The sequence below is a fragment of the Amphibalanus amphitrite genome, unplaced genomic scaffold (assembly GCF_019059575.1).
Source record: "Amphibalanus amphitrite isolate SeventyFive unplaced genomic scaffold, NRLGWU_Aamphi_draft 000006F_arrow, whole genome shotgun sequence".
Taxonomy (NCBI): domain Eukaryota; kingdom Metazoa; phylum Arthropoda; class Thecostraca; order Balanomorpha; family Balanidae; genus Amphibalanus; species Amphibalanus amphitrite.
The window spans coordinates 1,425,788-1,440,000 of NW_024881502.1; the positions used below are offsets into that span (position 1 = coordinate 1,425,788).

Sequence of the window (14,213 nt, forward strand, 5' to 3'; positions counted from 1 at the left end):
ACATTAGATACAAACATTAATGTAACAGTATATAAATGTAAATGTAACCGAAGGTTTGTTGTCAATAGTTAAAACACTATTCTTTAGAATTGTGTTTTTCTATTGAAAAACAAATCTGAGTTCCCTGACAATTTGGCAAAAGCTGCCTGAGATCAGTACAACTTGATGCTCTTGAAAACGGCTGCTCCAAAAAATCTGATTTTTTTCAGGATTTCTAGTGGGCCAGGTGATCTACGTTCTGGTATGGGTCTCCCCTCCGCGGACCATCTGGTGCACGTGCCACGTGACTTTGAAAATTCCCGTGTTAAGCCAATGGGGAAAATGAAAAAATGCGTTCCACGGCAGATTGCTCGAAAACGATCCAAACGACCCCCCATTTTCTACCATGCGAATCAACCACCATTCGGTGCACTACCCATGGGTGTGTCGCAAAGTGGCCGGAAAAGTCCAGAACCACGTGCCACGTGCCGTTGAAAATGACCCTGCACAACGGAAATTTGGACTTTTGGTCATTTCGGCGCACCCATGATGCATACTATGGCGTGGGTGACCAAACAATGGGTGTCATCCGGTCGGCAACTGTTTAAGGTGTCGTCCAGTGGGTCAAAGTGGTAGTTTCAAACTTTTGGGATCCACCATTCTGGGGATTCTTTTTGACTATATGCTTACGTTTCTTGGCGCAATGTTCATTCCACCCAGCCGATCGTCAATGCGTTAGGTGACCCAAATGACGATTGACCTGAAGGAAGTTGGGGGCGAGGAACACGCACGTGCCATCCGTTTTTTAATTGGGCGCTTTCATCTAGGAGATTTTTGCAGATATCTTTTGATTTGTGAAAATGACCAAAAAGTTGAATCTCTGGATTCCTAGCGGTATGCAAGTCGTTGATAAATTATTATCTTGCTGCTGCGGCCGGGCGCTTATTTGCGGTGTTTGCGTTTGGCGGCTGGCAGGCGACTTTTAGTCGTTTTTGGTTAGCATTTAGCGTCGGTGCGATGCGGGCGGTTTTATTTTTTCGGTGTTTCGGCGTTTTTTTTGTGCGGTTTGCGGCGGTCGGGCGATTTTTTTTCGACGTTTGCGTTGGCGTTTCGGGCGTGCGTTTTGCACGTTTTGCGGTGTTTACGTTTTGCGGCGGGCGGGCGTTTTGTGTTTTTTGCGGTGTTTGTCTTTGGCGGCGGGCGGGCGGGCGGGCGATGCGGGCGGTTTTCTTTTTTGCGTCGTTTGCGGTGTTAAATTTGTTTGCGGTTGGCGGCCGCTTTTTCGTTTTTTGCGGTGTTTGCTTTTGGCGGCGGGCGGGTGATTTTTAGGCGTTTTCGGTTGGCGGTTAGCGGGCGTGCGATGCGGGCGGTTTTATTTTTTGCGGCGTTTGCGGTGTTAAATTTGTTTGCGGTTGGTGGCCGCTTTTTCGTTTTTTGCGGTGTTTGCTTTTGGCGGCGGGCGGGCGATTTTTAGGCTTTTCGGTTGGCGGTTAGCGGGCGTGCGATGCGGGCGGTTTTATTGTTTTGCGGCGTTTTTGCGCTTTTTTATTGCGGTTTGTGGCGGGCGGGCGTTTGTTAATTTTCTGCGACGTTTGCGTTGGCGTTTCGGGCGTGCGTTTTGCGGTGTTTGCGTTTTGCGGCGGGCGGGCGTTTTTCACAATTCAAAGTCCAAACCTTCGGGCCACAGCGCTCCTCGAAAAGCGCTGCCCTCGAGTAAAATGATTGTGTGCCATAAATATTTTTGAGTCATGTCGGAGTTTAACAAAAAAAAAAACGCTATGACAGGCGAGTTAAAACGCATGGCATTCATTGGTACAGGAAGGCGGCAGGAGCACCCGGTTGGTGGCCTGGAAATGATCGCCCGGCATCGTATTCACAACGGCGTTATCCTCAGGTGGCGAAGGCAATGCATCAAACGCTACCGGACCGGCGGCACCGACTCATCGGGGCAAAGAAGCAGGTGCTCACGGTGCTGCTCAACCGGTACCCCCTCCTCGGCTCGGAACAGCAGGTCAGTGAATATATACAACACATGACATCGCATGACCCATATTCATCGAGGCTCCGAGACAGTCGTCGTTACTTCTTGAAAAGACTGAAAGGATTCGTAACACACTAATTCTTTAACTGTGATTGCCACGCGACGAGTACGACTCTAGCCCTCTTTGCACAAGGTTGTATGAGTAGAACAAGTTCATACAATTGTATATGAAATTTATTACGGAGCGAGCGAAGCGAGCGTATAGTTTTTTTTTTTGTAGATGAACGTAAATTTCTGAGTATGAGGCCGGCCGGCCGTGCGGACGCCTTTGCGAAATATCTCAGCAACCACTTGCCCGATTTACTTGCGGTAATTTTTGTTGGGTAGCTTCATTCCTTCTACCAAGTATTGGACTATTCCTGATGCATGTGGGTGACCCCTTATGCACGTGCAAAACGAGGAGGTGTCAGTTTTGTAACAATTGCAATATCTCGGCAACTACTGGGCCGATTGCGCTGAACGTTGGCAATTGTAGCTAGGCACCCATTAGGCAATGCATTTCAATGTGCCACAATTGGGGTGCTTCTGCACGTGCGCACGTGCAAGGGCCGATTCCAGATCTCGAGAATGGCTGAACCGATTGCGCTCAAATTTGGTGCACAAGGAACCGATTGGTAGGGTGCCGTACAAAACTCCGTTGGCACGTGCGCACGTGCAGGGTGCCGCTTCTAGATCTCGAGAACGGCTTGGCCGATTGCGCTCAAATTTGGCACATTGCTAGAGACCGGTTAGTAGGGTGCCGTGCACAAGTCAGTTAGAAGTTCCCCCTCGCACTTCCGCACGTGCAAGGCTCACCCTCTCCCTTGCTCTGTTTGTCGCCCTAAAAGGCGTTTTGTTGGCAAATATCCTTTACATAAAGTGACCATCCCACCTTTAGTTTTGAGTTGAGATTGCCAAAATTGGGCCCCTGGCTTGCACTTACAGGGTTGAGCACTCACAAGATCGAGAAATGCCTCAAATCGAAAATATCTTATTTAAGTTGCAGCACTTGGATTCAGAGGGGCTAATGCATTAGAATGTGTGTGAATGTCTGAATGTTTGAATGTTGTTGAGTTACGGTCGAGTGTATTCGGAATCGGGACACTACACGGCACTACACACACGAGCGTGCGCACCCCGGCACGCAGCCGAGCCAACTGACCCTGACACCGGCAGCGCCCCGCGACCCTGGTAGCAGGGGCGGACCCAGCCGCTCTGACGGGAGGGTCTATCACATCACATCACCTCCCTCCAGACGCTGACGTGACAAACAAACAAAAGAACAGCAGTGAAGCGTCTCAAAGCAAACAACTTGACTGGAGATACCAAATAACAAACACATTTTCCGCCCGCAGTACTTGTAAAGCCTACTCGTATGTTGTGGTTCCCCACCGTACTTGTAACCGGCGAGGCGGACCACGGGGTCGCGTACTGCGGCGCAGGGCCGGCGCCGGCGCAGGAACGGCCGTGTCCGCGCGGCGGGGCCCGACTGGCTGCGGCACCACGGCACCACCGGCCAGCTGGTCGCGCTCCGACCGAGCTGATCGAGTCGATGGCCGCTGTGTGGCACAGTCCGCCGCCGTCTCGGAGACCAGCGGGCGGTGCGGCCGCAGGAAACGCCGGTTCCGCCAATACAGGCGCCCGCTCGGCATCTTTACCGAGTACGATCGGCGGGCCCCGATGGCCACCACGATGCCGGTGCGGTCCCACCGCCCGGTTGTCAGGTCCTGCACGTCCACCCTGCTGCCGATGCCCAGTCGTGACAGGGGACGGGTATCCCTGTCGTGGCGCTGACGGGCCTCCTGATGCAGCTTGTCAGCTCGTGCGTCACACTCATCTGCCATTCGCTGCCACTGCGGTGCGAATGCACGATGGTGAACCGGCAGCGGCGTCCGGACGGGATGGCCGAACAGCACCTGGTTTGGAGATCTTCCGTCGGCTCGAGGTGTATTTCTTATCTCCAACAGACCTCGATCTAACTGCTCCTCGTCGAGCGTCCCTCTTAGTGACGCTGCGATCACCAGCTTTTTGACGGCCTTGACGGCTGCCTCAGCGTGTCCATTGGACTGAGGGTGACCAGGGGACGACATCTGGTGGTTCACTTCCCACTTCTCTAAGAAGCGGCGTAATATTGACGAGGCAAACTGTGGTCCTCCATCGCTCCTCAGTACGGCAGGCACTCCCATCAGAGAGAAGAGATGGCGGAGTTCACGAGTCAGCTGGTCAGCTGACGCAGTTCGGCGGCACACAGAGACGTACGGCCATCCAGACAGCCTATCAGCACACACAAGGAAGGTGCGGCCAGCGACATGGAAGAAGTCTGCAGACACTGACTCGAAGACTCGTGCCGGTGCCGGATCCTCCTGCCACATCGGCTCTCGGGGCTGACTGGGTCGCATTGCGCGACACACGTTGCAGGACGACACCATGTTCGCGACGTCGTTATCTATGCCAGGCCAGTAAACACAGAGACGCGCGCGTCTACGGGTTCTTTCGATTCCCTGATGGGACGCATGCAGCTGGCGCAGCACCTCACGCCGCATGTCCGACGGAATTACGAGCCTCGACCCGTACACAAGCAGTCCATCGTCCACGGCCAGCATGCTGCGCACGCCCCAGTACGGACGCACCTCTGGTGGTAGCTCATGGCAGTGGTCCGGGAATCCGTGCATTACCACGCCGCGCAGCTTCATATACTCTGGGTCACGTGAGGCGGCGGCCCTGACCTTCTCCAGCGCCGGGTCCATCAGTGGCGCCAGCAGCGTCCCATCTTCTGCGGTGCTCTCGGCCTGGAGAGCGGCGATCACCGCAGAATGCAGCGGATCCGGATCCGGCTCCGCCACCTCGTCCCCTGCTGTCGGGTCACTGACAGGCGCCCGTGACAGGGCATCTGGGATCTTGTGATCGGCGCCCCGCTGCCAGCTCGCGATGAAGCAATATGAAGTCAGCCTGAGACGCATCCGCTGCAGTCGCGGATTTTCGATGTCTGCAAGCCTTTTGCAGTTGAGGATGGACACGAGCGGTCTGTGATCGACAACAATGTCGAACTGAGGCAGGCCGGCTATATACATGTGGCACTTCTTGCATGCCCACAGACATGCAGCCATCTCGATCTCGATGACGGCGTAACGCGTCTCCACGTCCGTCAAGAATCGGGAGCCACAGTGAACCAGGCGCCACACGTCGCCGTGACGCTGCAGCAGCGCAAAGCCCATGCCACGGGTGCTGGAGGCATCAGTTTGCAGCACGGTAGGCAGACTCGGGTCAAAGTATGCCATAACCGGTGGTGCTGACAGCACACCCTTCACGTCTAGGAAGGCGGCCTCGTGATCAGGCGTCCAGCACCAAAGTCGGCCCTTCTTCAGCAGGTCTCGAAGTGGACTAGCAGCATCGGCCAGGTCGGATGAGAAAGGTCCCAGCTGAGTAGCTAGGCCCAGGAAGGACCGCAGATCTGTGATATTCTGTGGCCGTGGGAACTCGGCGATGGCACGGAGTTTCTCGCCGTCTGACGTGTATCCCGCGGGAGTCACTCGGTACCCGCAGAAGTCGACCTCCTGCTGAGCGAACCGGAACTTCGCAGGGTTCAGTGTGATCCGGTTTTCATCGCAGCGTCGGATGATGTCGATGACGTGAGTTAGATGCTGGCGATACGTGCTGTCATACGTCAGTATGTCGTCCACGATTTTTGCTGTGCCCGGGATACCACACAGCGCCTGGTCGCCACGGCGCAGGTACTCGTCTCCAGAAACTGTGAGGCCCATGGGAGCTCGGAGGAACTTCATTCTTCCCCACGGCGTCATGAAGCAGGTGAGATCCTGGCAACGCTCAGCTATTTCCACCTGAAAATAGCCCATCTTGGCGTCGAGCGTAGAGAACCAGCGCTGCCCGGCAGGCATGTCGGCGACAACGCTCTGTGCGGTCCTGGTTGGGTACGCCGGTCTTTCGACGTATCTGTTGAGAGGTGTGAAATCCACGCACACTCTGACCCCGCCAGACGGCTTCGGCACCAACACCATTGCGTGGCACCACTCAGTGGCGTAATCGACCGGCTCGATGATACCGCGTGCTTGAAGATCATCCAGCTGAGCTTTGACCTCCTCACGCCAGGCATAGGGGACTGGCCTGGCTGCTGTGATGGCGACCGGCTTGTAGCCGGTTTTCAAGTCGAACTGCATAGGCTCGCCGACCATCGCTCGCAGTTTGTCATCGCCGTCGAACACGCGCGGAAAACTCGCAATGATGGCAGAGCGGTGCTCCTCTATGGTCGCCGCCGATGGGTCCCCGTCGTCCTCCCATGTCGGCAGGCCGCTACCGGCGACGGGTGCAGGCGTGACCGACCGACAATGTTCCGACTGCCCGCCAGGCGGCGGAGTCACCGTCGCGGCGGCACCAACACCAGTGCAGCCACCAGATGGCGGGCACGCACCAGATGGCGGGTCAGTCGATCGGCCGCCCGTCTGCACGGCGGGTGAGCCGAGAGGCGGTGCCGCCGCGATGGGACGGACCGGCCGACGCTCGTCCCGTCCACGGCGGCGGCGGCGCCAAGGCGGGGGTGTGGGAGGTGGTGGCGGCGTCGGAGACGTCACGGACTGTACTTGTGCAGGAAAATCCGGCGGCAGCAGGCCCAGAGCTACTGAGTCAAACCAGCTGAGAAGCATGCCGTCCAGTTTGTCGATAACGAATATGGTGACATTCACTCGCCGAGAGCCGAGAGTGACATCGGCGCGAAATGAGCCTCTGCATGCTAGACGGTGGTGACCGACGGCCGAGAACCCTTCTGTAGCCTCGGCGTGAAGGTCTGCGTCGCTGAGGCCCAGAGAACGTGATGCTGCCGTTCCCATCACGGTCGCCTCGGCACCCGAGTCGGGCGTGCACAGAACACCGTCTCGGCCTGCAGGGTGGTGCACTTCCACCATGACTTTTGGAGCCGGGCGTGTTGGGCGGCCGACGTACACATCGGCGATGACACGCCGAACCCGGTTGGGTGACGGCGAACGTGACTGTGACGGCGAGGGTGAAGGTGACGGCGAGCGGCGGCGGCGGCTGGACCTCCACCGGCCCCGCGAGCGGCCACGGAAACGCCCGCCGACCGATTCCGCTGATCTCGGTACGTCTGCTCACGTCATCTCACGTCATCGACATCATCCGACGCTGCGATGAAAACCGGATCACACTGAACCCTGCGAAGTTCCGGTTCGCTCGGCAGGAGGTCGACTTCTGCGGGTATCGAGTGACTCCCGCGGGATACACGTCAGACGGCGAGAAACTCCGTGCCATCGCCGAGTTCCCACGGCCACAGAATATCACAGATCTGCGGTCCTTCCTGGGCCTAGCTACTCAGCTGGGACCTTTCTCATCCGACCTGGCCGATGCTGCTAGTCCACTTCGAGACCTGCTGAAGAAGGGCCGACTTTGGTGCTGGACGCCTGATCACGAGGCCGCCTTCCGTGACGTGAAGAGTGTGCTGTCAGCACCACCGGTTATGGCATACTTTGACCCGAGTCTGCCTACCGTGCTGCAAACTGATGCCTCCAGCACCCGTGGCATGGGCTTTGCGCTGCTGCAGCGTCACGGCGACGTGTGGCGCCTGGTTCACTGTGGCTCCCGATTCTTGACGGACGTGGAGACGCGTTACGCCGTCATCGAGATCGAGATGGCTGCATGTCTGTGGGCATGCAAGAAGTGCCACATGTATATAGCCGGCCTGCCTCAGTTCGACATTGTTGTCGATCACAGACCGCTCGTGTCCATCCTCAACTGCAAAAGGCTTGCAGACATCGAAAATCCGCGACTGCAGCGGATGCGCCTCAGGCTGACTTCATATTGCTTCATCGCGAGCTGGCAGCGGGGCGCCGATCACAAGATCCCAGATGCCCTGTCACGGGCGCCTGTCAGTGACCCGACAGCAGGGGACGAGGTGGCGGAGCCGGATCCGGATCCGCTGCATTCTGCGGTGATCGCCGCTCTCCAGGCCGAGAGCACCGCAGAAGATGGAACGCTGCTGGCGCCACTGATGGACCCGGCGCTGGAGAAGGTCAGGGCCGCCGCCTCACGTGACCCGGAGTATATGAAGCTGCGCGGCGTGGTAATGCACGGATTCCCGGACCACTGCCATGAGCTACCACCAGAGGTGCGTCCGTACTGGGGCGTGCGCAGCATGCTGGCCGTGGACGATGGACTGCTTGTGTACGGGTCGAGGCTCGTAATTCCGTCGGACATGCGGCGTGAGGTGCTGCGCCAGCTGCATGCGTCCCATCAGGGAATCGAAAGAACCCGTAGACGCGCGCGTCTCTGTGTTTACTGGCCTGGCATAGATAACGACGTCGCGAACATGGTGTCGTCCTGCAACGTGTGTCGCGCAATGCGACCCAGTCAGCCCCGAGAGCCGATGTGGCAGGAGGATCCGGCACCGGCACGAGTCTTCGAGTCAGTGTCTGCAGACTTCTTCCATGTCGCTGGCCGCACCTTCCTTGTGTGTGCTGATAGGCTGTCTGGATGGCCGTACGTCTCTGTGTGCCGCCGAACTGCGTCAGCTGACCAGCTGACTCGTGAACTCCGCCATCTCTTCTCTCTGATGGGAGTGCCTGCCGTACTGAGGAGCGATGGAGGACCACAGTTTGCCTCGTCAATATTACGCCGCTTCTTAGAGAAGTGGGAAGTGAACCACCAGATGTCGTCCCCTGGTCACCCTCAGTCCAATGGACACGCTGAGGCAGCCGTCAAGGCCGTCAAAAAGCTGGTGATCGCAGCGTCACTAAGAGGGACGCTCGACGAGGAGCAGTTAGATCGAGGTCTGTTGGAGATAAGAAATACACCTCGAGCCGACGGAAGATCTCCAAACCAGGTGCTGTTCGGCCATCCCGTCCGGACGCCGCTGCCGGTTCACCATCGTGCATTCGCACCGCAGTGGCAGCGAATGGCAGATGAGTGTGACGCACGAGCTGACAAGCTGCATCAGGAGGCCCGTCAGCGCCACGACAGGGATACCCGTCCCCTGTCACGACTGGGCATCGGCAGCAGGGTGGACGTGCAGGACCTGACAACCGGGCGGTGGGACCGCACCGGCATCGTGGTGGCCATCGGGGCCCGCCGATCGTACTCGGTAAAGATGCCGAGCGGGCGCCTGTATTGGCGGAACCGGCGTTTCCTGCGGCCGCACCGCCCGCTGGTCTCCGAGACGGCGGCGGACTGTGCCACACAGCGGCCATCGACTCGATCAGCTCGGTCGGAGCGCGACCAGCTGGCCGGTGGTGCCGTGGTGCCGCAGCCAGTCGGGCCCCGCCGCGCGGACACGGCCGTTCCTGCGCCGGCGCCGGCCCTGCGCCGCAGTACGCGACCCCGTGGTCCGCCTCGCCGGTTACAAGTACGGTGGGGAACCACAACATACGAGTAGGCTTTACAAGTACTGCGGGCGGAAAATGTGTTTGTTATTTGGTATCTCCAGTCAAGTTGTTTGCTTTGAGACGCTTCACTACTGTTCTTTTGTTTGTTTGTCACGTCAGCGTCTGGAGGGAGGTGATGTGATGTGATAGACCCTCCCGTCAGAGCGGCTGGGTCCGCCCCTGCTACCAGGGTCGCGGGGCGCTGCCGGTGTCAGGGTCAGTTGGCTCGGCTGCGTGCCGGGGTGCGCACGCTCGTGTGTGTAGTGCCGTGTAGTGTCCCGATTCCGAATACACTCGACCGTAACTCAACAGGTCGCCGTAGGGTCGCCGTGCTCCGCCCGGCCGCACCGCTGACACCGCCCCTGCTCCGGCCCCGGGTCGCCGGCACTTGGCGCTCCGCCAACGGCCCTCGCCGCCCGAACGCGGCGGACATCGGAGCCGGGCCCACCGCGGATGTCGGTACACGCGGTGCGGGCGTTTTCGCATGCACGACAGATGTCGATAGCGCGCTGCAGAGTAAGGTCTTTTGCTTCCAACAAACGACGCACAGCCTCATCATCACCGGCGCCGCACACGATTCGGTCCCGAATCTGATCGTCCACACAGTGAGAGCAAAAGTCACAGAATGCCGCAATCTCTCGCACACCACACAGAAAATCATCGAATCGCTCACCGGTCTGCTGGCACCGAGCGTAAAAATCACGTCGATCCACCACGACATTCCGCTGTGCTCGCAGATGAGCCTCCATAGACTGCAGAACGTCGTCGAGAGGAGTGTCATCGCTCACATTAAGTCCGTATCGCAGCGTCCGTTGCCACTCATCGTCCAGCAGGCCCAGGAGCGCCGCTCGCTGCTCCTTCAGCGGCAGCGTGGACACGCCAGTCAGCATGAAGTAGGCGGAGAGCTTCTCACGCCACGCCGAAAACTCACGGAGATTGGCGGCGGCGTGGAGGTGTGGAGACGGTGTCGAAGACAGCGGCAGTCGGGGGCGTGCCGGGCCGCCGGCCCCGGCGGCGGTTACTGCAGATTCAGGCGGGGCGGCAGTCCTGGTCGGTGAGGCCATCACCAGTTGCTCCACCATGGCAGCCAGCCGCCCCTCCCGCTCGGCTGAGTCCTCGGCCTGCTTGACCAGCAGGGCGGATAAACGCTCCACGTCCGATAGTTCCTCGCCCGACCGCGCCATGTTGAGTTACGGTCGAGTGTATTCGGAATCGGGACACTACACGGCACTACACACACGAGCGTGCGCACCCCGGCACGCAGCCGAGCCAACTGACCCTGACACCGGCAGCGCCCCGCGACCCTGGTAGCAGGGGCGGACCCAGCCGCTCTGACGGGAGGGTCTATCACATCACATCAAATGTGTGACGTCAGCACAAATCTAACGATTTTAAATCTTTTACTAAAACGTTCGGTAGCACGCGGTGGTCTATGCTGCTTTGTGCGCAACAAGTGCCGTACTTTCAAATAAAGTCGCTAGGAACAGCGGATATCCCAAACAGTAAACAAAAGAAGTCTAATATCTTACAAACCAGTGAATATTTCTCGATATTCGTTTTCGCTCTTTCTGAACCGAGCGACATCACTTTCATGCCAATTCATTAACTTTTTTGAAGGTGGGGGAGGGTCTCTAACCTGCGAGTTGCTGGGGGGGGGGGCGTTAAACGCCCCCACTTTTTTGCCGCGCTATAGTATATAAAACGGCGCGCCAAATTTAGGATACCTGTAGGGAATTGTTTGAAGTTTATTGTGACAAGTTTTAAAAAATCGGTCGGAAAATTTTTGAGATAGTGAGGGTTTAGTGACGTCATGATTTCTGAGTTTTCGACCAAAAATTGCATATGTTCAAAAAATCATATAAAATCACAGAATAGACATACAGACATGCGGTAAACGCCATTAGAGTGCCAATACCATGAACAATGAAATGGCTATCTTCGATTTCTGATTATCGTTCCGCATTTTCCAAAATCTTGAACTGAATCTTAGCAGTTTCGGTGACTACTCTACGACCATGATACATGCATTTCTTAAATTGGACTTTTTGAACCAAACACGTACACATATGATAAAATGAATGTCACCATCGTGTTCTACGCCAAAAATTACCCATAGGTAAAACAAGTGTCACAGGCTGCGAATATCAGTTTTGATTTTCGGGGATATGTGCCTACCTGGTTGACCTGACCTTGACCCTGACCTATGCTTGACTGACCCCTACATGGATCTGACACTCTTGTAGGCCTTATATGAAGGATTGTGCACCGTTTTGACAGAGTTTATGACGAGAGGCGCCCATTGCTAGGTTCTGAAGTCCATGCTACTGAAAGCCCGATTTCAGGTGATTGACCTGACCTTGACCCGACCTGTGACCTCAAAATTCAACTTTACAGTACTCATCTGAAGCGTCTCGTCGCGTTCTTTCGTTTGCCGCCTCGTGCGTTTCGCTGCGCCTTTTGGTTGTCGAGTTATCGGCTGGGGGCGTTTAACGCCTCCCCCCCCTTCCAGTGCAGCGGTGGATTTCCACTGCCCGAACACCCACAATACCCTACAACGCTCCACCTATGCAAGCGATTACCACTGACTTATATTACAAGCAAACGCATTTTTCAGCTTTGGGCCGAACTGGCACGCCTGAGGGGAAACGCCGAACCGGGGAGTGGGCCGGCCCTGTTCAACGAGGCACGCCAGAAGCTCACGGACTTCCTGGAGCTGGTCCGACAGGAGGTGGGATGTGCCCCCGCCGCAGGGCTGAAAAAAGTGTTTCGGTGGTTGTCGTCCGAAGGAAAACGGGCTTATTTGGTTGTCGGCTAAAGATGTCTAACCCGTGCCCCGCTGAGGGTCCTTGATTTCCATGCCCTGCTGGGGGGGGGGGGGGGGGGGTACAACACCCCGCTCTTTTAACTCTGATCCTGGGTCAAGCAGTGTTAAGCAGTAAACGGCATTCGGAAGAACGTCCAAAATAAGGATGAAAATATGTCATTCATTTGTTAGATCAAGTCAAAGGTCAGGTCACCAGATGCCATTAACCCGGCAGTTGCTGGGGTATTTCGCCACCCACCGTTTGCTGGGGGGGGGGGGGGCGTTAAACGCCCCCAGCCGATAACTCGAGAACCAATAGGCGCAGCGAAACGCACGAGGCGGCAAACGAAAGAACGCGACGAGACGCTTCAGATGAGTACTTTAAAGTTGAATTTTGAGGTCACAGGTCCGGTCAAGGTCAGGTCAAACACCTGAAATCGGCCTTTCAGTAGCATGGACTTCAGGACTTCGCAATGGGCGCCTCTCGTCATAAACTCTGTCAAAACGGTGCACAATCCATCATATAAGGCCTACAAGAGTGTCAGCTCCATGTAGGGGTCAGTCAAGCATAGGTCAGGGTCAAGGTCAGGTCAACCGGGTAGGCACATATCCCCGAAAATCAAAACTGATATTCGCAGCCTGTGACACATGTTTTATGGGTAATTTGTGGCGTAGAACACGATGGTGACATTCATTTTATCATATGTGTACGTGTTTGGCTAAAAAAAAAAATCAAATTTAAGAAATGCATGTATCATGGTCGTGAAGTAATCACGAGAAATTGTCAAGATTCAGTTCAAGATTTTGGAAAATGCGGAACGATAATCAATAATCGAAGATAGCCATTTGATTGTTCATGGTATTGGCAGTCTAATGGCGTTTACGGCATGTCTGTATGTCTATTCTGTGATTTTATATGAATTTTTGAAGATATGCCGTTTTTGGTCGAAAACTCAGAAATCATGACGTCACTAAAACCTCGATATCTCAAAAATTTTCCGACCGATTTTTTTTTGAAACTTTGTCACAATAAACTTCAATCAATTCCCTACAGGTACGCAAAATTTGGCGCGCCTGCGGCGCGCCCTATGGCCCGGCGAAAAAAGTGGGGGCGTTTAACGCCCCCCCCCCCCCCCAGCAACTCGCGGGTTAAATGAAAAATATTGCCTTTTTCAACTTTTTTCTTCGAAACACCGGCCCACGACTCGGGAACCAATTATAGAGCTACGGCGCCGCGGAAAAGATTCGATAGCCCTTTTGACCCGCCTTTCAGTGACTCTTCGACGGTGCCACTGGTCGACTTCCACTCACCTTTCAACAAAACGTGCTCAAGTTAGTACAAGCACAAGTCGTGCAGACGCCACGGACCCTGCGTGCGAATACATTCTAATTCCTCTCCTTCTTGATAGCGCAGGGCGCTCAGCTGTCAAGCTCAAATGTCCGACGATCCCTATTCCTCGACCTCGGAAGTCCCGAGACACCATATCCTCGTGGGCATGACATGGCGTGCCCTCCCCGCATCAAAATATTACCGGCACTGGCGCGGTCCCGCCGCGAACCTACCCCCAGGCGCCGCCGGGGGTGGGTACGACGTCACAAAAGGAGCCCCGGCGGATTGGAGGGGACGCTAACTGACCGCCGGCCGGGGGCGGCGCTGAAGGGTGCGGGCAGGGGCCGGCCGAGTCCTGGAAGGTACTAGATTTGCCAGACACGTGTTGCCAGTGGACAACCACGGCGACCAGGTATGTCATTGGTCGCCTTTATGAGGGTCGCCGGTCGGCCGTCCGAACGATGGTCGAACGACGCAGTATATACTAGATAGCTACGGGGAGTTGGAATATGTCTGTAGCTACCAGGAAATTTTCCACTGGCGGATGCCTCCGCGTAGGGTGGTAACGGACTCGAGAACTGCGAGTCGATTTGATGGGGAGGGACAGAGAATGGTTTGCGTGGGAGAGGCGATTGGGTTGGGTGGGCAGATACGAATGGATTGCGCGCTTCTAACCGCACTAAGCGGGAGGTCTAAATC

The 14,213-nt window shown here is 56.3% G+C and overlaps 1 protein-coding gene across 1 annotated transcript in view; it reads left to right on the top strand.

Annotated features, from left to right (window-relative positions):
* The window catches only part of LOC122377937, a 97,164-nt gene that overhangs the window by 81,675 nt on the left and 1,276 nt on the right, over nt 1-14,213 (top strand). The window contains exons 8-9 of the mRNA XM_043358567.1: nt 1,874-1,990; nt 11,996-12,109. Coding sequence (XP_043214502.1) covers nt 1,874-1,990; nt 11,996-12,109 — 231 coding nt within the window. The remainder of the gene's footprint in view (nt 1-1,873; nt 1,991-11,995; nt 12,110-14,213) is intronic.